The sequence below is a fragment of the Hylaeus anthracinus genome, unplaced genomic scaffold (genome assembly GCF_026225885.1).
Source record: "Hylaeus anthracinus isolate JK02 unplaced genomic scaffold, UHH_iyHylAnth1.0_haploid 5, whole genome shotgun sequence".
Lineage (NCBI taxonomy): Eukaryota > Metazoa > Arthropoda > Insecta > Hymenoptera > Colletidae > Hylaeus > Hylaeus anthracinus.
The window spans coordinates 6,934,630-6,959,012 of NW_026535322.1; the positions used below are offsets into that span (position 1 = coordinate 6,934,630).

Here is a 24,383-nt window from a genome sequence, read left to right on the forward strand (position 1 = left end):
CCTGCGCAGGTAGATCCCCTCGCACCTGAATCGACCGTACGATTTATCTCGACGACTGGCTCCGAGATCGATAAGGATTCGGTGAAATTCGAGAACGGCACTGGGTGAACGTGGAGGGGAAGGATTGGTTGGATGCTGGACCGCGATTAACGACCGTGCTAGTTAGTCGTTGTTCCTCGCTGATCCGCGAGGGAATCCCGTCGGTGTTGTTTGGAGTTTTAGGCATCGGTGAACTCGTCGTCGTCGACCTGCAAGGTTTGATTGCGTTTGTCGAGGGAGGAGTTTAACACATTTCTCGCCACAGAAACGGGCGACAAGCCTTTTCATCGACGAACTAAACAAATTAACCCTTTGCACTCGAGAGGTGACTCTCAGTCACCACTGGGTTTCCTTTAGGTTTCATTTCTTTGGAACTCGAAGTGTCAATAAGCGAAGGTGACCTGATTTTCAAATCTCAAATTAGAGATCTCATTCGAGAAGTCAATCTTAGCATTCGTGACAATAGAATCCTAGAAAGCGTCATCTCGAGTTGCTGGCAGATACCAGAGAAAAAGGCCTCGAGTGCAAAGGGTTAATTTCTTAGGCGAGCCGATAATAAATATACATTTAAATCCAATCATATAGAGATTGCGACTTGTGAAGGTTTAGTTTTCTAACTGCTATATAAAACTCCTAATGGCGAATCAATTATTTACACGTATTAAAAATATTGAATTATATATTTAAATTATTACAGTGGTTTCCCCTCCTTAAATACTTAATAAATTTAAAATTAACCAATCTGTAATAGCCTGAAAACGAAATGTTTACTTCGTAGAAATTTTCTTGAGTTTCGGTCTGGCAGCCAAGGGGTTAAGGGAATTTGGTGACAGTTTGGAATTTTTGGTGGTGAACATCTTTGGAGTTGTTCAAGTAGGAGTTTTATATAGTAGCTAGAAAATTGAACCTTCTTAAGTCGCAATCTCTGTGTGATTGGAGAGGCAATCTTGACGACGATGGGGGCTTATTGAATTCTGGCACGCTTGTGATCCCTGATAGTATTAGTTGCTGAGCGAGGGAAGTTTGGCGGGATTGCAGTTTGTTGACAGTCTGGAATACGCTGGGTGAAGCTACGTATCGATTTGTATTTCATTAAAATTTCGCCCAAGTTGCTTCGATTTCTTACAGCATTGGATTTAAAAAAAAAAAAACAAAAAAAATATAAGTGTCCAATTGAGTAACTCCCTCCTTTTCGAAGTCGGTTAAAAGCACTCGTTAACTTCCATATAATTTTCCTAAACCAATTTTAACGTATGATCTAATCTCTGTATTTACCACAATTCTCGATGTTTAAAATTTACTGACGACCATTGCAACCTTGAGAATCAATTACGAGTGTGTGTCACAATAGAGATAAGCTTTATATCTGTCTTAATTTTGCTCTTCCTTTTCGCAAACGCAGAAAAGAAGTCGTTAGTCTTAACTATCTCGTTATCACTTCTCGATACTGTCTGCACGAAATTGGTTTCGTAAAGGCTCGCACACGCTCTCGTTGAACTCTGTCACACACAAACACACACACACACACTTACTCTTATCTATCTGCTTTCAGGAATTTCAATAACTATAAAGAGTTTATCGAGGTTAGTAAAGTGTCGCAATAACTAAAGTATTATTCGACAGTGGTCTGGGTTAAGCTACTCGCTTTTCCTCTACAATATTTAAGAAAATAAAGCATCTAATGAAGTGCAAATAACATTTTTTTTTACTGCCATTAAAGGTAGAGGATTATAGAGAAAATATCGATATATAATAAAACTTGCAAATCTTAGGATGAGAAATTAAAGTGCAAAACTGATTCCATGAATTTCCATTATTACAGCCAAAGAAGATCAAATTTTACGTGTTATAAAGTAGCGTAAGTTTCTTGACGCTACAGAGAAATAATGATCATCGTTGGTTTTTTGTTCGTTATTACTTATTTCAATGATAATAAATTCAGTTTTGCTCCCCACTGTATGTCTCGCACGTGGAACAGAGTCGATGACCGATTACAGTCCAAAATTAGGTGCATCAACCTCAGACCAAAAAATGCTCTGTTTTTCTTCCATTCAGGTTCGATTATCCCTGGTTACACGGCGACCGTGTAAATCGTTGGTACAAGTCACCAATCGTTGGAGACTCGAGCACCTTCGCAACGTATTTAAGTGTCATTATCGGCGTCATTCACGGGGAATCAATTCGAAGCAAACGAAGCGGAATACGGTCGAGTGCGAACGTTATTTAATAACGTCTAACTGCGTAATATCGTTTTGAGAATCAAAGCCAGAGACAGCGGCGCGAATTGTAACTCGATTTCAAGTTCGAAATCAAGGCCCCATTCAGACCGTTGGAATCGAATTAACGCGCTCCGAAGTCGGCTGTTCCTGTTGGTCCACCGTGTCTTGAAAAATTCGCCTCGACATTTATATTGTCCGATCCTGCAACAGTTTATGCGTTCGTCTAACCAGTTTCGAACTTTCGCTGTCACGGTGGACACAATTGCACCTCTATTCGCGGACGAGCATCGAAGGTCGCTCGAAACCAGACGAAACTCGAAGGTATTTGTATTCCGAACGAGCTATCCGCGGCTCCGACGATTATCGAAGTGGAGATTCAAGATTTAAGAGGAGAGGACGTTGTTGACATGAAAACAATTCGGGACAAATGCGATGAATTGTTCCTGTAAAATAAAGCGAAGAGGTTCTTTACTGTTGTTTTAATTTTCAATGTTACGATCGAGATACAAGTAGTTTCCGAGTCGTTACAAATACGATCGACGCAAAAAACACGTGAGCATAATGTTCACGTCTGTAAAAACCTACGTTACTGGTAGCGCGATAAGAGTTTCAAATTGTAAATGCAACAACGACACGGAAAAAATAAAGTCATCTGTACGCGTTAAAGCGCAAATTAGCAAAAACTCATCACCGTTGCCTAGACTCGTGCAAATTAAAAGATAAAAAATGACTGCAGGATTTATTTTTATAACCTAGAATTTCACGTAAGTTTGATCGGTGTTATACACTTTGATGATCCACTTATACAATCGAACCTTTGTTCGAGTGTCCTAGTCACCTAGTTCAAGTTGATTGCAATTACTCGAGGGATAAATTTACATCCTTTTGAGTCACGAATGATTGCAATAGAAAATCGTAAATCTTTTTTCGAAACAACAAATTTAATACCATTTTTTATTATCAAAATAATAACCTAGCCTTACACATCCGTATGAAATCTCGGTGCCCGAGGCTTTAAAAACGTCTTAAGTTTGCCTGGCAGTGAATTAAGCAATCTTTCGGCTGTCGAAAGATAATCCTTTCGCATTAATTCGTAACAAATGTCGAGACGGGAACGTCGACGTTCAACAAGTTTGCTGCAAAGAGGAAACCTGTAGCTTCCGACTTTTCGATCGAAGCCCTCTTTAGCAGATAGCTTATGGTGCTCGGTACAATCGCGAGCGTCGTGACGCGCGTCGAGTCCTCTCGGAAGCAAACACAGTGGCGGGATTTCCAAGCCGACTTCTGCGTTCCCCTTCGACGGAAAATTCAGCCAGGAATCTCGGCACTGACTCATTCACCGAGAAACGGGAATACGAATGCGCGGGGAATCGAACGCAATACCTTGGCAATAAGATTTCCTTGCGTGTTCGCAGTCTATTAATTAAAACAGCTTGTTTATAACCGTTCCTACAGCGACTAGTCGAACGGCAGCGATACAGATTTACTTTCACGCGAAGACCTTGCATTAAGGTTCGCCCGAGTGTATTACTAATACGTTTCGTCGAGGTAACTGGTTATCAATAATGCATCGTTACGTTTATGTAGTTCCTCGATGGATTGCTGGATCATTCGCTGGAGCATAGTCTCGTAGATCCTAATTATCTTAATCATTTTATTAACGTCTCCTCTGTTTAATAATACGAATAACCGATTGCCCTTGATTATCAACGAATTTTAAACTCGTCGAACATTTTTAACGCTATCCTTATAGACCACAGAAAACGTATTCTATGTTTGTAAACCATTTAGAAGGACCATAAAAGGACCAGCATAGAAATTTATTTTTGTCCAAGCCCCCTGATTAATTTTAATAAATCGACTTCGCTTCCATAATGGAAGAGCGAAATAAATAAATAAATAAATTCCAACTCAACTACCCCCGCGTTATTATAAAATTTGTGTCGCACGCAATCACAAGATGGAAATTAAAATTCATGTCACGGATTACGCGAAAAATAAAGGAAGGCTTGATCCGACAAGTGGTAGAGTAAATGCGTAGAAGGATGCTCTCTAAAGAACGAGTTCTCTTGGGTGGCTGAAACAGAAAAAAGTGTAAAGTGGCCGAGTTCTCGTCGAGGAAGGACAGTGAGGACTTTTTCCTTTTTCATCCCTCCTCCTTCCCCCATCAACTTTTCCACGGTTGAGCTCCTTTCCGCACCTTCGTTTCCCTCTTCGATTCGCCTCCCTTATTCAGACGTCGGCGAGCCAAGAAACGAATGTACTTTTCCTCGATACACTGTGCCGTCGTCAAGGCTACCATCGTCTTGGATAATCTTCTGCCTCTTAGGACATGTCCTCCTTTATATCAGGCCATTTTACTTCTCGTTTCCGCGGAAGCGTTCCAGCGCTATGAATTTTCTTACAACGGACGCGATCATCGTTGCAGTCGACGATATTTTCTTTTGGAATCTTGCTCTTGAGAATATTTGTCGTCTTTGAACAGTTTTTTTATGGGGGAAAAATACACGAAGAAAGGGGGATGATGAGGGTGGAAAAGTTGCGCTGGTATTTTACTTAACAATTCTTTATTTCATGATTAATATCTTTATTTGAAAAGATTCGGATCTTTAGAGATAAATAATATTCTTTGCTTCCTTAAACACGTTTCAAACGGTTTACTGACACGTTGACTGCCAGACTAATACTCTTGGAAATTTCTACCGTGATTAAATTTTATTTACAGACTAGTGGAGACTACGTAATCAAACATTTATCGTGGTATTTATTTTTGTAATTTCATCCAAGTTCAAGTGTGACATTGAAATTCATTTTCTTTAATGGTTCACTTTCAAAATTAATTTTTGTAGTTTTTCATTGAAAAGTATTGTCACTCGTACAACGTGTTAATAAATAACTAAAGAAATTCCTTGAATACCACACTGCATATAATTATTGATATTAATTACTTCCACTCGAGCCAATTCATCAATTTTACCTTTCCGTCGAGGTGGTTACAATCCTCCCTTGGACCGTACGCTCGAACTTCCTAGCTCGGGTCTTCCTATATAGAGAAAATGTCATTAACAGAGGGAAGGATTCGAGCTTGGAAGGACAATTTCCTGGTGTCCCATGGCCCGACGTTTCCTTTGACTAAAGTTGCTCGGCTATTCTATCCTGTAAGAATCCGCGGGCTTTGAGTCATCGAATCGTCCCCTTCTGGGAGCTTTGATCATCCTTCGGTATTAACACACCCTCGTCACAACTGTCACCTGCGATTGCATTTTTCACCGCGAAAAATTCCCACCTGGTTAACTATAACATCCTTGGCCTTCGTTTCGAATTATTTTATTTCGAAACCCACTCGAAATGAAAAGTGTAGATAAATACAAACTTTTCGATTATTATTTTTTCGTCGAACGTAGAAATATTCATCCGTGTTTCGCGAGTGTTTCGTCGTTAACAGTAGCATTTCTCGCTGACGAAATCGCGTTAATGCGATCAACGGTCGGAATCAGGGGAAACCTGACACGAAAGAAGCGGTGCATTATTCGCGGCCATTCGTTTCGTGGCTGGCAAGAGGAAAAGCTATCGGCAAATGCAATGCATTATGTATGAGTGAACGATATTCGAGTAAAATGGCCCCGTTTCGGAGGAAGGAGTCCCTTTAAGCGCTGCCATAAGTGAGAACAATACTCGCGCGTTACTTCTCGCGCATGTGTTCTCGTATTTATCGAGATGGAGATTCGAGGCTAATAAATAAGCTATTCTCTTTCTACGGAATTCCTGACGATACCAGTTAAAAATAGGACAGTTTGTAGGTTTTTCATTAAATTCAGGAAAATGGTTACCGTCAGCCAAAGGATCGTCCAAGTGGTGGCACAGCGCTTTATCGTGAACCGTTCGATTCATTGAATTCTGATTGGCGAGGACGCGAAAGGACGCAAAAGTGCCCACTTCGGGGCACTGTTTACATTTGAGTTTAATGGAGTTTACTTGCGCGCGAATTTGCCTTCGACCTGTGGCCCGTTCCGCGTCACGTTAGCCTCGGTTTGAATTTTTTCCTTTTTAACTCCATTGTTCCTGTCACTTTCATGGAGTGAAATTGTAAGATCGATACAGGAAAATGGACTCTGCTCCCTGAAACGAATAAATAAATGTATCGTAGCAAATACTTAAGCTAGCAGCGCCATGATTTTTGAAAAGAGACCGCGGAGACGTGTCTGGTCGTGCATAGTCAGACGTCCTCATTCCCCTTAATCCAGGTGCGTTCTTTCCTTCCTCTGCGTTGTCGCTCGGTCCTAGTCACAAATACAAGTTTCGCGTTAAAAGCGTCGTGCCGGCGAGTAACAAAGAGAGACAGGTAGAGAGAGGGACAGAGTTAGAAAGAGTTTCGAACTCGCAAAAAGCAAATAATTATCTCGATTTACATTTTATGGCCTGTCACAATTTTATTTTATTTCTAATCGTACCAAGCGGTTATTCTTCGAGTAAGTTTAATATACACGAAAAAATTCATTGTAATTCCCATCCACTGTCTGTTATGTACTCTGACTGATGTTTCGGTTCTAACAGAATCAACAATCGTCGTAGATTTGATACGATCATAGAATACTGAAACTCTGATAAACTCTAATCATTTTAATATAATTCATTTTAGAACTGACGTGAAACCATCGATCGATGTTCGTTCGATAACATGCGAACGAGTTCGAGAAGGCTTTGCTCTATAAAAACAAATGTCACAGCCATAACCTAGCACGTCGATGAAGGAAGAAATACACAGGAATGTTAAATTAACAGTCAAAGTCTACGAAGACGCCTGCAGCTCCTGTTAAATTGCCCACTCGGAAAAGGGACCCCAAATCGAAGGCTGTATGTCATCAGTAAATGAATCTCTTTCTCAGAGGGCCACTACGTCCAAAAGCAGAATCACCCTCGGATAAATACATTCCTAATATCAGTTTTCGTCTGCGAACCCACTTCGCGGATTTACTGGAAAACATTTAATGGTATGCAGTGCTCGTACACGATCAATGGTGCCATTTTAATTCGCGTCTCTAGACTCGTGAACTTTTCTCCCTTCAGTTTTTAAGACTGCCTTTTATATCCGGGAATATCTGGACTGCTTCCATAAAGAAGAAAAATTCAATCCGAGTACGATCTTTCTCCGAGGCTTTTGTCTTGAATCGAGGCTCGCTGATACTGCTCGATGAATTTGAAGCCTTCTTGCAAGTGATTAGTACGTAACGTCTTCCCGAGCATTTTGTCGCAATAATGTTCATTTTTTCATATATTCATTTATAGAGAAAGTTATTTTAAGCGAACGTGTATATATTATTTATTTGTTAAAATTTTGTTGATGAATAATGTCGAAATGGTTGTTGAAATTAATTACTGTACGAACGCTTCTTACACTGACTGTGTGTAGTTCGTCTTTGAGACACATTACGATAGTTTCTGGTAGAAAACAGTGACACGATTCTTTATCAGCAGGACATGGAGACTGTCAAGGAATTCCTGGGATGCATAAATCCTCATTGGGTGGCTGTGGTCGCGGCTGGAATGTACACTCATCTTCGGGAAATTTACATAATCGGACTGTGTTTCAACGACAGGAGTACGGATCCCTCTTATGCTTCGGCGCTTTTCACGTTCTCCGTGCTGTGCCTCCTCGCGGAGTACAAACTTTGGCCCAGGACCCTCAAGGAGCCACCGATACAGCTTCTCTATATTTACGAAGTAAAACGATACGATAACACATGATACAGAAATTAGAATCTAGTAGGCAAGGCTACTGTTGAAGTTAGGAAAAAATAAAACGTCAACATACATTGGAAACCATTCGAAATATTTTTTATTTAATTGTATTTATTTGGTACTATTGAAACTGAAAAAATACTCGACAAAAAAATTAATTCAACCTGCAACTTTACTATTCATTCGTTAACTCCACGCTTGTACAGATGCTGATAGCCGCTCTGACTACGAATTTAGCGATGCACGCCATTTGGGAGCCATTCGTGAACGTCATACGTTGTTTAACTCAGGAATCGAGTGTACTCGTAAGCCTCTTCGTGAAGAATATTAAATGTCAATTCAGGATTAGTTGCATTTCTTTATTTTTCTCGGAGAAAGATTTTTCCAACGAGCTTCTTTTTCAGCTGCACAAATTGAACGGAGAGTTAGGACTGAGTCAGTACTCGTTTCTGACCGATTTCGCTTACTACATGGAAAAGGAGAGCGTCGTGACGCACATGTCCTTTTGCACGTCCATTTTGACGTTCGTGTGGATGCTGGACGCTACGGAATCCCTGGACGCGATTCTGGACATCTGGACCAAGTAGTGAACCAGTGATGTTTAGTTTTGTAAGACACCTCCCAGCATTGTAGAGCACCTTTTAAGTTTTTCTTTTCTCGGTCAAGCAGTTTACGGTTAAAAAATAAATTCGAGAATCACGCTAATCATTATGATAATTAATTGGTGTTATTTCCCAAGCTAGTCTCTCGCTCATTATCTGCATCGTAAACGTTACGTTGCTTCGAATGATCATTAAAATTCTGGTGTTTAGCGAACGAAGCAATAATTTCTGGATATTCAACAAGTGCAAACGAAAGAAGATCAGTTTCGCAAATCCCGAAGTGACCGATTGGTTCGTCTATAAATTCATGTGCAGCAAAGATCTACCAAACGCAAACCCATAGCCAGAAGTGTGATTTAATGCAATTTGTCATTTTATATAACGTATATATATATATATATTTTTATGTTATTCGTCCATGTTACTGTACGATTGTATATTTGTAATAAAACGTCTTTTACTTTCCAGTTGAATATTCTTCGTAAAGCACTCTCCATTCGAATCTCGAAATTCATTTTAATGGGGTTGAATTCAGTCGATACGTTCGATTCAGTTGTCACATAAAAACAAAACAATCAAAGCACGATGATTAACTGTCACAGATTTAGCTCAATTTTATTTTAAGAACCAGTGGTTCAGCCCTCGGTTTAGTTCATTTCTCGAAATGGGAAAGCTGCTCCACACAATCTGGCCGTTCTTGTTGAACGTTTTCGGGCTTCGGATTTTTCGAACCTGCTTCGACAATGCCATGGAAGACGAAGACCGTGAATGTCTTCTTCGTGGACCGCGGTTCAGTTCGTTTTTCTTCAGTGTCGGTGTGTACATGATCATCGTTAATTCCACGCTCTTTCCGCGTACATTTCGTCAACCGAAAATTGCCTTTCTAGTGATGTACGAGGTTAGTTGCAATTATTATTTCGTATTATTATTATTGCACTAGTTTAAAAAATAAAAAAAAAAAAAGTACATTCGATGCCACAATTTTTTTCTTATGTATTTTGGCGTGACAAACTCGAAAATCGCAACGAAAAATTTTTCTATGGATAGGTTTCTTTTATGCGAATATTTGAATGTCATTTTTTACATCGTTGCTTCATTTCTTTTGTAAATTCAGTTTCTAGCCACGGCGTTTCTCTTGGAATTCTCAACTGCCTGCATTTGGACACCGATCGACGTGTTTCTTATGACGACACTGCCAACGAACGTTTCCCACGTAACGTAACAAATCGAAATTAATAATAAACCGTTCGATAATAAATTCGATCGACTAGCAATAAATTACTCAGCTTTGGCGGATTCAGTAAAGCGTTAGTAATTGGGTAATGTGATTCTAAAATTCTGTCTTTCGATAAATCAGGCGCTTTATCAGCTCGAATTGAAAGATGCCGCAGCCATGGTTCTGAATAACATGTCTCTGATGGCTCCGGTGACGTACACTGTGGCGATTACGTTTTTTCTTCTCACGCTGCACGTTACAAGTTCAGTAGACTTCACGATTATCAGGTACCATTCGCGTGTCTCGTGATTTTCGTAAAATGAAGAAGAAAAAAAAAAGTAGTCGCGAGAATATGCAACGATGCAGCACTTTTATCGTTAACGCAGACAAGTTTCTTTTACAGGGATTGCGGAGTATCGCATTTCCTGCCGCATACAACGAAAAAACTGTACAGAAGACTGCAGAAGGAACTTCCGTTCTTGCACGAAGAGACCAAACCATGTCGTTGCAAAATTCGTAGAAAGAGCCCCAGCAAAAGTCGCGATGATATCAATAGCAAATATTATTGACGGGGAGTTGTGCTAGACATACGAATAATTATTAAAAATTATTGTAAATAATTTACCGTTGAAACTTCTGGTGCACTGACGAAAGTAAGAAGGAGGAGCTTCTATGAATCAGAACGTTACGTTTTATTTTTATGAAAAAGAAGGCATTTATTTCGTTCGAACTGAAATATAAAGTACAAATGGTATAGATAATATAGTGGTAATAATGTAATAATTAATCGTTAATAAATATCAATTCAATTAATAATACGGTGTGTACCAGTATACTGCAGAATATTATATGTACGGTAATTGTACTACACGGGATGTGTTCAGTGGCAGCGTTACATCGTTACAATCGAAGTGTATATATTACAGTGGTTTCTCCATCCTCGCTGACCGACGGCGATAGGTCGGATCTCCTCGATTTATACGTTTTTCGTTCGTTTTCCCTCGACAACTTTCCTCCTTTTCCCACGTCACACTGACGCGCGCGTTACGTCCAAACTATCGATACTCTCGCCATCGAAAAAGGTCTGCACCGACCGAGACTACGCGGTTATGTTTGCTCAGCGACCAGAAATACGTCCGGTTGGGTGCGAGGTAATGATAATTTATTGGGAAAGTGTTGGGGAAACTTGCATAAAATTTTTAGTAAATACATCGATCTCTTATCAAAGTCAGTGAAGAATTCAAGGAAAAAAGAGTTGAATTTTCGTGAAAGGCAGGGTAAGAGACTTGTTTCTTCCGAACAAGAAGAAACAGTATCCAACCGATGATATTTCCAGTGGCCTGAGCAGTATAGTATTTTGAACCTCTCTCAAGATGACAGAACCAAATCAGCAGAATCAGATCGAACTTGGTGGAATATTTAGTACTTTTTTTTGTACTCATTTGTACCACAGTAACTTCGTACCTTCTGCCATGTTTTTTTTTTTTTAAACGGCAGGGGGTAGAAAATTACTGTTTGTGGTACAAATTAGTACAAAACAAGTACTAAATATTCCACCAAGTCCGATATGATTCAGCTGATTTGGTCCTGCCAGCTTAACAGAGGTGTATTTCGAGGAGAGAAAAGAGACCGCGGAGCCGTGTCTGGTCAGATATAATCAAACGTCCTCATTCCCCTTAATTCAGGAGCGTTCTTTCCTTCCTCTGCGTTCGCGCTCGTTCCTAGTCACAAATCCAAGTTTCGCGTTAAAAGCGTCGAGACGGCGAGTAACAAAGAGAGACAGGTAGAGAGAGGGACAGAGTTAGAAAGAGTTTCGAACTCGCAAAAAGAATTCATCGATCGTCGAGCTTCGACGATGGCGGACTAGTGCCGTTTTTTAAAATCAAACGTTCATTCGAAGTCGTTTTTCTCTTTAATCCCTTCGTGCCTGGACGCGGTAAATATTATTTTTAACCGACTTCGAAATGGAGGAGCTTACTCAATTCGACATGTATACTTTTTTTATTAAATCCATGTTGCTGTGTTATAAAATGGTTGATCGTCGTGTAAAAGGAAGAAGATTTATCGAATGAAATATGTATTATAGTTTTCGAGGAAAACTGGTCTTTCTTCGTGTGCACAAATGACACTCGCCCTAAACGATAGTGTCGTTAATGTATGATTCTCGTGTGATTCTTACATGTCCTCAATTGTGGACGCCAGGTTTGAAAGGGCTGATCGTATTCTGAACGTGTAAACGTTCCAATTGAATTTACCGAATGAACGTATAAAAAGTATTTAGTAAATGTACATATATAAAAACATGTAGGTATTCATCATTGTACTGAAACATTGTAACCGTAAGAAATAATGAGAACAATATAAACTGGGTACGAAGGGGTTAAATCATTTTGGGCGCCATCGCGTTTCCGTATGCACGATCGGGCAATGGTTAGAAAAAGTTTTACAGATATGTTAGGATCAGCTCACGTTAGGACTGGGACCACGAATGTAATAGCAATTATCGATTCGTTATTATTTAAGCACTATTCGCACAGGTATAATAATGCAAATAGAATACTGAAATGTCACGTCTCGAGATCAGTCGATTAGCGAACTAGTAATTAGAAGGATAAAATAAGTAAGAATGTGTACAAAGAAATCGTTAACAGTCTTTTTTGCGTAGGTTGAGCATCGACAAAAATTTCGAGAAAGTCCCAGCCCTACTCCACGTTCATCGTTCGTTCTTAGATTACGCGCCACGTCCGAAAAGAAACGGACACTTCCGTCTCCCTGTCGTGGCACTGAGATCTCTTCGAGGATAAGTACGCATTGCTTTTCCGTTCGTTGTTCCTCTCAGTCGAGATGGACAAAATTTCATTCGAGTAACAGGCAACAACCAAAAATCAACGTGCATCCTCCCGATTCTTCGTTAGAAAATATTTCATTCTGTGGTCAAAATTCCTTTTAATCCATTAACCCCACGACCTACACGCTATGTCTCCCGATTGCTCGGGCCATAATAAACAGGAAGATAGGAAGTCCGAACGAAGTGCCACGAGCCTGACTCGTGTTTATTATTTATGGACCAAATTCCTTACCCACGAGTCTCGCTCGTGGTTGTAGGCCAAAGGGTTATCGTCCTTCGATATCTACATTAATATTTTCTCTCGATAAATATTTTGCCCATCTCTGTTCTCGATACCTCAGTCTCGGATGCTGAACCTGTTCTTGGTAAAAAAATTGAGCCGTGTTTGTGTGTTTCACCGAGTACCTTAAATTACCACCGATCGCTCGTTGATTCACCGGTTGTAAATCGATTGCTTTCCGTGTGATTTCGAATGCCGTGTATGGTACAGATGGTGTCTCGTTAACAGAACTCGATTCTTAACGTGTCGCCACGTGGGTGTCGCCACGTCGAGAATTTCCTTTTTTTTCTTTGTACAAAAATGATCACGCGTTCAAATTAATTATTGTTTACCATTCGCGCAAATTGCTCAACGAAATGCGCTATCCGCGAATCGAAAATACAGATGGCACGGGGACGTCGCGCGACGAGAAAAAGCCATTAAATATTCACAATTAATTATCCTACGTAATTTACAGCTTTCCGCTTTCTTGGCTCCATTTACTCCGCTATTTCGTTCGTTCCGAGCGCTCGCAGCGCGCGATAGATACTCGTCAGTGTTCGCTGTCGAAACGGAGAACGTTTCCAGCGTCGATTATTTTTAACGAGCCACGTAACGAAAAGTTTTAGGCGTCCGTCAGCTTACTATACCAAATTATCGCTACGCAGAGTAAAAAGAAGCGAGAAGGAAGATTTCTTGAGCCTCTAATTCTTAAAAGTAAAGGTTGCTCTCGCGGCAACCGCGATAGAATGATCTTATGGAATGAGTGAGTTTCTTTCTTCTTATTTTCGCGCTCGATCCTTCATTTATTCCTCGTTGCTATTTCTCTTTGGTTTCGAAAGTAAGTACACGTTCCGTCGGTGGCATTATTTTTCAAGGGAATTACGGAAACGGATAAATTCGTCGCTGATTGCTCTACTCTAGACGAGACGGTACGTTTTTCGTTTGTTCGAAGAAAAGTAACGTAATCGTGCTTCGTGTATTGTTTCGTGTATATTCGTGATACGTGAGGTACAAAGTTGCATGTAACCGAGTGTCGTGGAAGTTTCTCGAGGTGCCTAGGTCGAGCGAATGGATCGTTCTGATGTGACGAATTACGCTGATCGCGCTTATCAGAGAGGAAATCTCGGAGGTCGACTTTGCATACTGGTGGATTCAACTGCGTGAAAAAAAAAAGAAAAAAAAAAAAGAAAAATATACATACACAGTTTAAATAAACAGAGACTTTCTTCGTTATTACAAACGTACCTCGAACAGTTATAAATACGCTTATCGATTATGTTTATACTTCCTAGATTTATTATATTAAGTATCTCGATGAAAGAGAAAGGTTGAAAGAAATTGCCGAATGATCCGATAAATTATTACAACTCTCGAAATCATGTTCACCTCGTTTAGAATTATACTTATTCCGTTTACGTTACGTTATAATATCAAGGATCGCGTTTGGCGACTTCGCGCAACTTTCGTTCCAAATCAATTCGTACCATTCGAATTTTCCTCGCGCAAAGCCAATCTCCAAGAAATCGTTTCGATTTCCGTAAAGAATCGCGCGGGGCAATCGTTTCTTCTTCTTCTTTTTTTTCTTGCCACTGTACACACACACACACACACACGCACGCACACACAGACATACACACACGTGCGCGCTCGCGCTCGCTACTCAACTCATTATCATCAGTTACTCAACGACAAAACCGTTCGTCCTCCCGCAGCGCCAGTCCGTCGAATACTATTCTCTGCTTAGAATCTACTTGGCGGGGTGAAATCGACGATAGGAATGGCCGGAGAAACGAAGGGGTGTGGTACGAAGGACGGTGAGAATGAAACAACGAAACGAAAACGAACCTAACGAACGAACACCAGGAAACGTCGAGCCTGAAGTCGAGGAGAAAGGTGGCAAGGAGAATCATAGTTGCAATAATTAGAATTAGGTATTGGAACAATTAGAGCATGATAGAGGCACGATTATGCCTTTAGGTATTGTTTAGAGATCGGTACATTGGCTTGGAAGTTCAAATAAAAAAACAGAGTAGGAGCTTTAATTATAAATCAAAGCTGCAAGGACTGTAGGAATAATTAGATTACGTTAGAGACACGATTATGGCTTTGGGAATCGTTTATAGATCGGTACCTAGGTTTGGCTTGGCCTTGGCTTGGCAGTTCAAATAAAAAAACAGAGTACAAGCTTCGATGGTTCCAATTTGGTTGTTTCTCAATTAGCTCTCCGTCTGAACAACCAATAACATAATTGCTGTAGAAACAACGATCTATAAAATTAAAAAAATTCCAAAGCAGTACTGATTCGACGCGTTTCTTGGTGCTTACGGTTCGTTGTATTCGCACGAAAGTAAACGTGGAACAAATGGCCGCGGGAAACGTAATATCACAAATTCACCGGGGGAACAATACGCAAGACGACAATCGTTAGGACAAATATACAGCGATGCTCGGTACCGATCGCGGCGCAGTACGAGCGGCACCGGCACACCGAGATGCACGTTACTTACAATATTCGTACAAGTGCTTAAACTACGCCCGGATCACTCGATCCGACGGGGCCTCGCCTAACCGATAAATTGACTATTAATATTTCCGTAGAGAATTTTACAAATCAGTCGAGACACGCGCGTGGGAATGCGCCCGGCGCATCGGAGCTCGTTCGTAACAGGCATGGGCAAAGTTCGATCGAGGGGATCGACTGCGTTTCAAACTGGATTTTCACCTAATTTTTCGAGGAATTGAATAATTAATCTCGAGTGCTAGGTGTTAACGAAAATAAATCTGGATGGAGCTCGTACATTTTGATAGGAATACAAAGATATTAGGTCATCCCATAAGTTCACGCCGAAGACGGCCTAATATAAGTAGTGCGAGAAATATTAGATTATCTACAGTCTCTGATCGCATCGAGACTAAATGTTAGCACTGCAGAGGTTTCCATGGGAGAGTTAAATCTGTCAGTCGACGTGTTAACGATGAATTTAGCGATCGGTCATCGACTTGGTTTTACTAATCGTAAACACTAATCGTAACTGTAATCCCTTGATCTACAACGCGTGAGACTCGTGACGCTATCCAAAAAAGGAAATGCAAGATATCGAATCGCGACGAATTTCGACGATCGAACGTTTAATCGAAACGCGCAGTCGATGGATCGTACGAATGCCCAGCTCTGTCTCGAAAGCGTCGCGCCTGACCGAGCATCGAACTCGCCGGTGGCATCGAAATCGCCGCTCGAACGGCGGCGAAGAAAGGGCCTTCGCCGTTTCCCTCTTCGCTCGCTCGCTAATTCATTTATCTTCGTTTTCTTCTCCGTCGTAATTCAAACATCCGGCCGGTTCTTTATTGACAGAAAATAAATATTAATACTATGTCGAGACTATAAACCGTGAGCTTTTCTCGACAGCCGGCCCTCGTTATCTCGCGCTACTATTCATGTGTTTTTCGCTTTATATATTCTGTTATTTTTTTTTTTTTTTGCTTTTTAATCATCTCTTTACGTGTCTGCGTCTGTTATTCCTTTTACATAATATGTATATGTATATATATATATATATATTTATATATATTTATATTCATATTTATATTTATACCGCTATATAATACTAATTATAATAATTACATATACGCGCGGTAACTCTCCTTTGTCTCCTTTTCGCGGACTTTCACGTGCGCTCCACGTTGCTGTACCCTTTGTTTTCCACAATGCGCTTCTCTCTCTCTCTCCCTCTGTTTCTATATATATATATATTTTTATTTATTTATTTATAAATTCATATTTATAATATATATATATATATCGTAATGTCAATAATAATACTAGCAATAATCAATGAGGATGGCGGTGACGGTGACGATGACAACGATTAGAATGGTTCTCGATTCGCGAACAAATTTATCTAACGCGGCTCTCCGATAATTCTAGTACGACAGACCACATTACGGTAGGATCGTCGTCCGCATTTCGCGAACGAGGAAGGCGTCGCGAATGTGTCGTTCTCTCTCGCGATTCTTTACACTCAACAACGATACAAGTCCGCGAACAGTGGGACCCAGGGTCGGTGGAAGAAACCGAAAAAATACTGCGTACTAGCGACTTCCGGCTGCGCGATTATTCTCCGAGCCGACGAGAAGGGTCGAATATATTTATTTAACATCTTGACGCGCAGAGGCTGGAAATAAAAAGTGGAAGAACAGTTTATTAAATTCGAGAGCTCCGTTGTTCCTGGAATTTCGAAGCCAATTTTTTTTCGAAGCACATTTCACTCTTTAACCACAAATTTAATCCGTTCTCTTAAAAAGTCAAACGATAAGCGAGAACGCCGATATTTCGTATCGATCCGGAATGAAAAAGAATCGGGACGAAATCCAGCATCCTCGTAACTCGACTCGACGGTTCGTCGACTGCTGCCTAGAAAATCGCTAGTATTCTCTTGCCCTCGGCGACCTCGTTGACGGACGTGGTTAAGAGAGGGGGAAGGGGGGAGAAACGGGTAAAACGAGAAATGTATTTATTCCATTCGTAAATAAATAAATGAGTAAAAATGAGAAATGCCCTTTAAAAGACGACGTGGCCGCGAGTCACGCCGACGAAACGTAAACGACGATCGCGCGCACGGCAATGATACTGGCAGTAGTAAAACGTTGACTGAATCATTATCTTCCGATGCTGTCGCGACGACGATATAATATATATATATATATATGTATAACCGAGCGTACATACTGGGACATACATCGACGTCGATGGTATCGATAAATAGTAACTATGATTGTGACTAAAAATAATGAATCGTATATATAATATATATATATATATATAGATTTGTTTTATTAATAGAAAAGTCTCACGTGTAGGTACACACACGCGAATTCACTACGTATACGCGTAACGTGCTATACAGATTAGGTGTGCACCCTTCGGTTGACCGTGACTCGAGTGGATTTCTTTATTGCAACAACGTTCGTGACGCGACGGGCCTTAGAAAGCTCTTTTGCTGAGATCACCGTTTACGAGAATTTCAAAACTCGTCGAGCACCTATGCGCCTCGTCCATCGTCGCGACGTTTCAGACGGCGACGTGGACGTCCGGCTCGATGATCTTATCGAATGGAACGCTAACGTCTTTGTTGCCCGGGTTACAAAAACACAACTTCGATGCGAAGAAGTTTCTCTTTGCTCCTCTCGCCTGGATTTAATCCCTTGCTCTTCGCGGCTATCCTTGGAAAGTTTGTTCGAACTCACGTTTCGTAGAGGACAGTCCATTCTGTTTTAAGATCACACGAACACTATGTCTCCCAATGGAGGCGGATGGTTCATGCGAGCTTACGGGGATTTAGTCCTCTTCCTCGCTTTCTTCTGCAGGCCCGTACATGTCGGCCAGCTTGTCGAATCTGGGCCCCCAGGCACCCAAGTACTCGTACTCGTGCTGCTCGTCGTCCGTACCTGTTGGTAACCGAGCAATCTCTGCATTAGTTCGTTAGTTCGTGATCGCAAGTGCACATACAAATTATATACAATTGTTTCATGCATATAACGGTTTAGTACCACGCGAAACATTTTTGTATTTAATTGGAAAAGTCTTTAAGATCTTTCTTATTACAAAAATAAATACACTGAAGTAATATTACAATATACCAAGGACTTCGTTAAAGACACTTAAACATTTGTTTAAGCATAAATAGAAAGATAAAGATATCGAAAATAAAAAAAAGTATGGGCCGTACCGGAAGCTAACGATGACAGTGAGCCCGCGATACTTCCGCCGCCCTCGTAAGCGTAATTTCGTAGGTCGTCGAACGGCGGTGCGTTGGGATCGCTGTCAGCCCTCTTTTTATGATCTTCTATGAAGATTCCCACGTTTGGCTCGGGTCCTAGTGGATCTAGAAAATGTTACCGGATCATCGGTATTCACAATAATATTGAAACAGAGAGTTATCGATAAATTAATAATAAGAAAATTTGTTAACTTACAGGCTACTTTACACGGTGGCAGTTTTCCACCCATTTCCGGTATCGGGCCACCGATGGGGATTTGAAGCGGGGTGATGTCGAACGCAGTCATGTCGTCTTCACCGCCACCTTCGTCGTCGTAATTAATGATGTTTTCTCTCACGTCGTCATCGGGTCCAGGGTACTTGATGTGAGACTCTCTTCTTCTGTTGTAGACGACGAACACCAAGACGAGAACTGTAAAAGCAAATGTCGTAACGTCTATACCCTCGATTACGCGATACTCAGAAACGAATAGAAATTATTAAAGAGTAACTCACCGAGAATGATTAAAAGACAGACCAGAATGGCCGCCAAGGCTCCCATGCCGAATTTCAACGTTTGACCTTCCTGCATGAGCTCGCAATTCTCTCCCCAGAAGCTGTCAGGGCAAATGCATCTGTACCGGAAACGAGGATCCTGATTGATGCATCTGCCTCCGTTCAAGCAAGGGTAATCGATGCATTCGTTCTTGTCCATACATCCCTTGCTATCGGGGGATGGAATTCTCCCTTCTCCGCATCTAAACGCAATCGTGAAGTTACGTTTACGAATATATCTGCACGTTCAATATATTAATCGACGCTTACGTGCAGTCGTATTCGTTCCAGAGGTCGATGCATTCCAAGGGATCGGGGCAAATTATGTTGGCACAGGGCTTGTTCGATGGACAGTTCTTCTCCAGATTTCTAGCCATCGTTGCTTGACCCCATTGCGTTCCATTTGTGGCAGGCGGTAATGGCAGATGTTTCCCTTCCAGTCTGATGTCGTCCAGGCATCCTGATCGAGATACATTCGAAATATTATTGGTATAAATATATTGGTACACTATTTTAATAATATTTACTAGTGTTAATTCATGTAATCGAGTCGTGAAATTCAAGACGTTACGCATAAGTTCACCTTTTTGATAATCGGCGTACACTTCGAACGTCCTTACACCAGTGTACTCGGCCTTGCCACCCGCGTAGACACCTTCCTGTTTGTCCACCAGCAGCCATTGGTGTCCTTCGAACGAAAAGCTCTCGTTGAACCTCCTTCCTTCCCCACCGTCCAACTCCAGAGTCGCAGCTGATCCGTATCTGGAAACTCGGACTGTGTGCCACTGGCCATCGTCAACCGCTATAGCGGTCAACCAGATATCTCGTTCCTCGGTCCTCAGGCTGTTCAAATTGTAGCGGAAGTGCAGTCTGCTGTCCTTGATCTACAGGTTAAAGCACATCCTTTATTCATATCTCGATTTAAATCATTTCGAATATTTTAAATAAATTGTTCCTGTACTATAATTGTTCTTCATCTACAGATTAAAGCATATCCTTTATTCATATCTAAATTTAAATCATTTTAAATATTTTAAAATTGGTGTCGTGGTAAACTATACTTATACTATAATTATCTTTCATCTACAGATTAAAGGACAATCCTTTATTCATACCTGGATTTAAATCATTTTAAATATTTTAAATAAATTGTTCCTGTACTATAATTGTTCTTCATCTACAGATTAAAGCATATCCTTTATTCATATCTAAATTTCAACCATCAATATATTTCAAATAAATTCCTCCAGTACTACAACTGTTCCTATCATTTTCAACATGATTATTTAAACATTCAAAATATTCCATACAAAATGTCTATCCATCACAGAATGACAACTAAACATCTCCCATATTTGACGATAGAATCTCCCGTCGTAATTTGCATCCGATATCAAAGTGATCCAAACAATAAGTAATCGTCCGAGTACTCACCTCCAGGATGGCGTACTCCCTGTTGTGCTGGTCGCTGACTCTGAAGAGTTCACCGTGGACTTCCCTGGTACGGAATCTGAGTTGGATCTGGGTGGAATACTTGTCAGGCTCGAACGACAACGCGTATTTAACGTAGCTCTGCGGCTTGAAGGTCGTGGGAATGGTGGGCGTCATGCAACCAGGACCAGTGTATCCTGGATTGCACTGGCATCGGGACTCGGTGAAGCTTCCCACGCAAGTGCCGTGTTCCCAGCATCGGAACGTGGACTCCTGGTTGTTGCATATATCCTCGGTCTGAGGGCAGCCAGCCCCGCTGTTCCTCGAGAGGCCGGGATGGGCGAGGTCGTACAGCTTGCTGTTGTGGAAGAGGTTCTTGATGCAGCCGTCGAAACCTTTGCCGACGGGCATGTGCTTCCATTTGTAGTGGGTGGGGTCGAACTGCTCGACGTAGAGGCCGCCGATTTGCAGGGGAGCGTTCACGTTCAAGTACTCGTTGAAGGGTGGAATCATCCCTTGCGCCTGACAGCTGGTATCGTTGAACTCTGGGGGCGTGTTGTCGTCGGGCTCGGAGACGTTCGCGGACTTGCAGTAGTCGATGATGAGCTTGACGGTCTGGAAGGCGGGGAAAGATCGTTTATATTATGCTACGAGCTAGCTGGATTTCATTTTTGGGGATCGTAATTTTGTAGTGTCAAGGATCTAGGATTTTTTTTTTGCGTGAAAGAAGTGGAAAGCTCACCTCTGTGTTCCAAAAGATATCGAGCCTGTGCCATTCTCCGTCGTCCAAAGTTCTCGTTGGTTTGACTTTCAACTCCAGGGTACCAGACCCGAAGTCTATTAATAAACGAGGTATTCCACGTTCTAGCTCGACCGATATGAAATCTGGAACAACGATAATATACCAATTATTATGACAATTCCACCGTGATCCAATTAATCCATTCGTATGTATCGAGAACAGGTGAAATTAAGAGATAAAATAAATGTAACTTACCAGAAACCATGATCTCGTCAGCTTCAGGTGGAACGATAGGCCCGTTGTACAGAAGTAAACCGTCGGGTTTCTTCGTGATGAACTCGAAGCTTAAATGGCTATTGTCGCACATCTCCAAAGCGGGATACCAGGCCCAGCCATTGCCACGAAAACTTCTCGCGGTCTGCTGGCATCTCGGACCGTTGTATCCAGTGGGGCATTGGCATCTGCGAGAGAAAATCGCGAAACGATTAATCCAGGTCGAGACTGTCTTCGTTACGCGAATCTCCATAAACCGGCGCTTACGATAATCCGAATCGTCCCTCCACGCAACGACCACCGTTGTAACAGGGGCTGCTTCTGCAGGACTCCCCTTTGCTGAAGTTTCGCGCACCGCATGTACACTCGGCGATTACATCCACCCTTACGCCGACAAGGGCGGTTTTGTTTGCGTTGACCATGTACGGCAGGCTGCTGATGTCCAAGGTGTTCGTGCAGCTACCCTCGCACATTTCGTTCTCGTAGTAGCACTCGTCGATGCCCACCATCGTTATATTGATCCCCACCCCTTTCTCGATCTAATTTATTTTGGATGATTTTAGGTGAGTTCAGAAATATCGTTCGACTCGCACGAAACCTTATTCGAAAATTGCAGAATGTAAGGAACTTACCTCTTCACGGTGCATCAGGACGATTCCGTTCAACCTGACAGGCTTGTAATACGGGGACCCATGGGCGGCGAATCTGACGTCGGTTAGGGGTGGATGCATTCTACGCAACTGAACGCTGAACACGTCCACGTTCTCTCTATTGATGTTCAACAACTGGGCCAGTTTCTCGCGGAACAATTCGGCTTTGCTTCGCGACAGCGTTTGCGACTGAAAAGCGACCGAGTCGACTCGATAACGTTTTTGCACGAGTTGAAGTACGATGCTTCAAAATATGTTAAGAAAAACCATTGCATTGTTTCGTAACTATTCATCTATAGCAAACAGGAGCGAATGTGCATTGGAGACTGGAAAAACCATTGACGTTAAAGCACAAGTATTGTACCACGAAAAGAGCGTTTCTTATGTGATAATTTCAACTTGAAAATTGCAACTTTTCTTGCAAGTGTATAATAACTTCTAGAACTTATATGCTTCAATTATATGATAATTTCAATTTGAAAATTGCAAGTTTTCTTGCAAGTGTGCAACGCGTTATTATCATCGGGTCTAAATCCACAATCGATGATCTTTTCCTGAAATCCTCACCTTGTAATCCCAAACTCGAATGAAGTCCTCGTCGGTTATGCCGGATATCCTGACCGAGCCAGAGTTCAATACGGCCTCGTGAGGGATGGTCTTGACGGTGACGGTCACGTTGGCGGGAACGTCCGTCTGCGTGTGTTTTCGATCGTAGACCTTGAATCGCAGGTGATACCTGCCGTCTTGGGTGCCCGATTTCATGTAGATCATGCCAGTGCTCTCGTCCAGCTTGAATTGAGCGTGCTCCAGGCTCTCCCAGTAGAACTTCTTGTCTGGCAAATCCCAGTCGTCCAAGTCGTAGACGTAGACTCTGCCTACCTCGGTGTCTGGCGATTGTCCCTGATGTTAACATCGACATTTGATTAATTCGTGCTACCATTTTGCATCGATTCATTTCGAAGTCTATTCATCCGGCAAGGAAGACGTATTTATTTACAAGCGTTTCGGTCTCGTTGTTCAATAATAACTATGTTTTCTTCCGAATTGAAACGATTATTGGATTAAAAAGAAGAACGCGTATCACAACGAACGAAAAATCCAGGGGCACGGTTCCGTGGCCGAATTATTCGCTTCGCGAAAGTGTAACATGATATACGTACCGCGTAATTGTATATAAAAATGTCCTTCGAGCCAGGTTGCATTTTGTTATCGTTGGTGTCCCCGATAACGACGGTCAAGGTGCTGGTTCCAGACATGGAAGGAGTCCCAGAATCCTTGATAACGATGGGTATCAAGTACTCCTTTTGTTGCTCTCTGTCGAACGATCGTAGCGACGACACGATGGCCATACCATCACCGTTTGCACCCTCTGAGGAAACGAAAAGAAGTTCGTTACGTAAACGATCCAAACTGTGGCTAGTAGCAATTCTTTCCAGATAGAGTTGCCACGCGACTTACTGTTATCGCTCTCGACTTTGAAACTAGCTCGAATCACGTCGTCCGCCTTCGCGTCCATCCTGAAAGTGAACGGAGGACCGTTGCTCTTCGATCTGTCGTCGTCGTCCGTCGCCAATATCTCTACCACCTTCTTGGTCTGCGAATGCTCCTGCAAAACTGGTCGATATTCCTTTAGGAATCGCGGTGGATTGTCGTTTATGTCGTGGACGATCACCGTCAGTGTGGCTGTCGCTGTCTTCGGTGGGATGCCATCGTCGATCGCCAGGATTTTCACCTAGAAAAATTCCAGTGTTGGTTTGGTGATTTTTGGAGTGCCTAATTTGGGACGCTAAAAATGACGAAATTTTCAGGGATTATTTGAGGCGAAACGAGTCGATGTATAAGGATAAAATTGGCCAGGAATATTTGTCGCATATGATTCTAGTAGTTTTCGGACATTCATTTGTTGTTTTTTAAACAAGGAGGTGGAATTTTGAAGCACGTAAAATAGACACCCTCTCCAACTACTTTCTAAACTACTTTTTGTGACATTAAATGGCATTTAAAATAAATCGAATCAGGTACAGTCCACGTCATTCAATTTTTCAACGTCC

The 24,383-nt window shown here is 41.7% G+C and overlaps 2 protein-coding genes across 8 annotated transcripts in view; one reads left to right on the forward strand and one right to left on the reverse strand.

The window, feature by feature from the left end:
* Positions 1-133: 133 nt before the first annotated feature.
* On the forward strand, positions 134-15,781 carry LOC128895707 (uncharacterized). 6 transcript variants are annotated; one of them, XM_054158545.1, is made up of 6 exons: positions 146-255; positions 6,898-7,249; positions 7,731-7,979; positions 8,204-8,302; positions 8,402-8,606; positions 8,810-15,781. In XM_054158545.1, exons 2-5 carry the CDS (start codon positions 7,247-7,249, stop codon positions 8,582-8,584), a joined length of 534 nt encoding a protein of 177 aa, XP_054014520.1. In that variant the 5' UTR covers positions 146-255; positions 6,898-7,246; the 3' UTR covers positions 8,585-8,606; positions 8,810-15,781. The 6 variants fall into 6 exon arrangements, with proteins under 6 accessions (XP_054014519.1, XP_054014520.1, XP_054014515.1 ...); XM_054158540.1 differs by having other exon boundaries at positions 8,402-8,580; XM_054158541.1 differs by having other exon boundaries at positions 7,734-7,979; positions 8,402-8,580.
* The window catches only part of LOC128895683 (neural-cadherin-like), a 180,646-nt gene continuing 172,043 nt past the window's right edge, over positions 15,781-24,383 (reverse strand). For both annotated transcript variants that reach the window (XM_054158482.1, XM_054158483.1), the window contains 14 exons: positions 23,791-24,064; positions 23,493-23,701; positions 22,900-23,232; positions 22,315-22,521; positions 21,950-22,221; positions 21,665-21,870; positions 21,410-21,552; positions 20,671-21,282; positions 19,820-20,120; positions 19,507-19,696; positions 19,198-19,439; positions 18,899-19,114; positions 18,652-18,807; positions 15,781-18,370 (listed from right to left, as the gene is read on the reverse strand). In XM_054158482.1, coding sequence (XP_054014457.1) covers positions 18,261-18,370; positions 18,652-18,807; positions 18,899-19,114; positions 19,198-19,439; positions 19,507-19,696; positions 19,820-20,120; positions 20,671-21,282; positions 21,410-21,552; positions 21,665-21,870; positions 21,950-22,221; positions 22,315-22,521; positions 22,900-23,232; positions 23,493-23,701; positions 23,791-24,064 — 3,471 coding nt within the window. In that variant the 3' untranslated portion in view covers positions 15,781-18,260. The remainder of the gene's footprint in view (positions 18,371-18,651; positions 18,808-18,898; positions 19,115-19,197; positions 19,440-19,506; positions 19,697-19,819; positions 20,121-20,670; positions 21,283-21,409; positions 21,553-21,664; positions 21,871-21,949; positions 22,222-22,314; positions 22,522-22,899; positions 23,233-23,492; positions 23,702-23,790; positions 24,065-24,383) is intronic.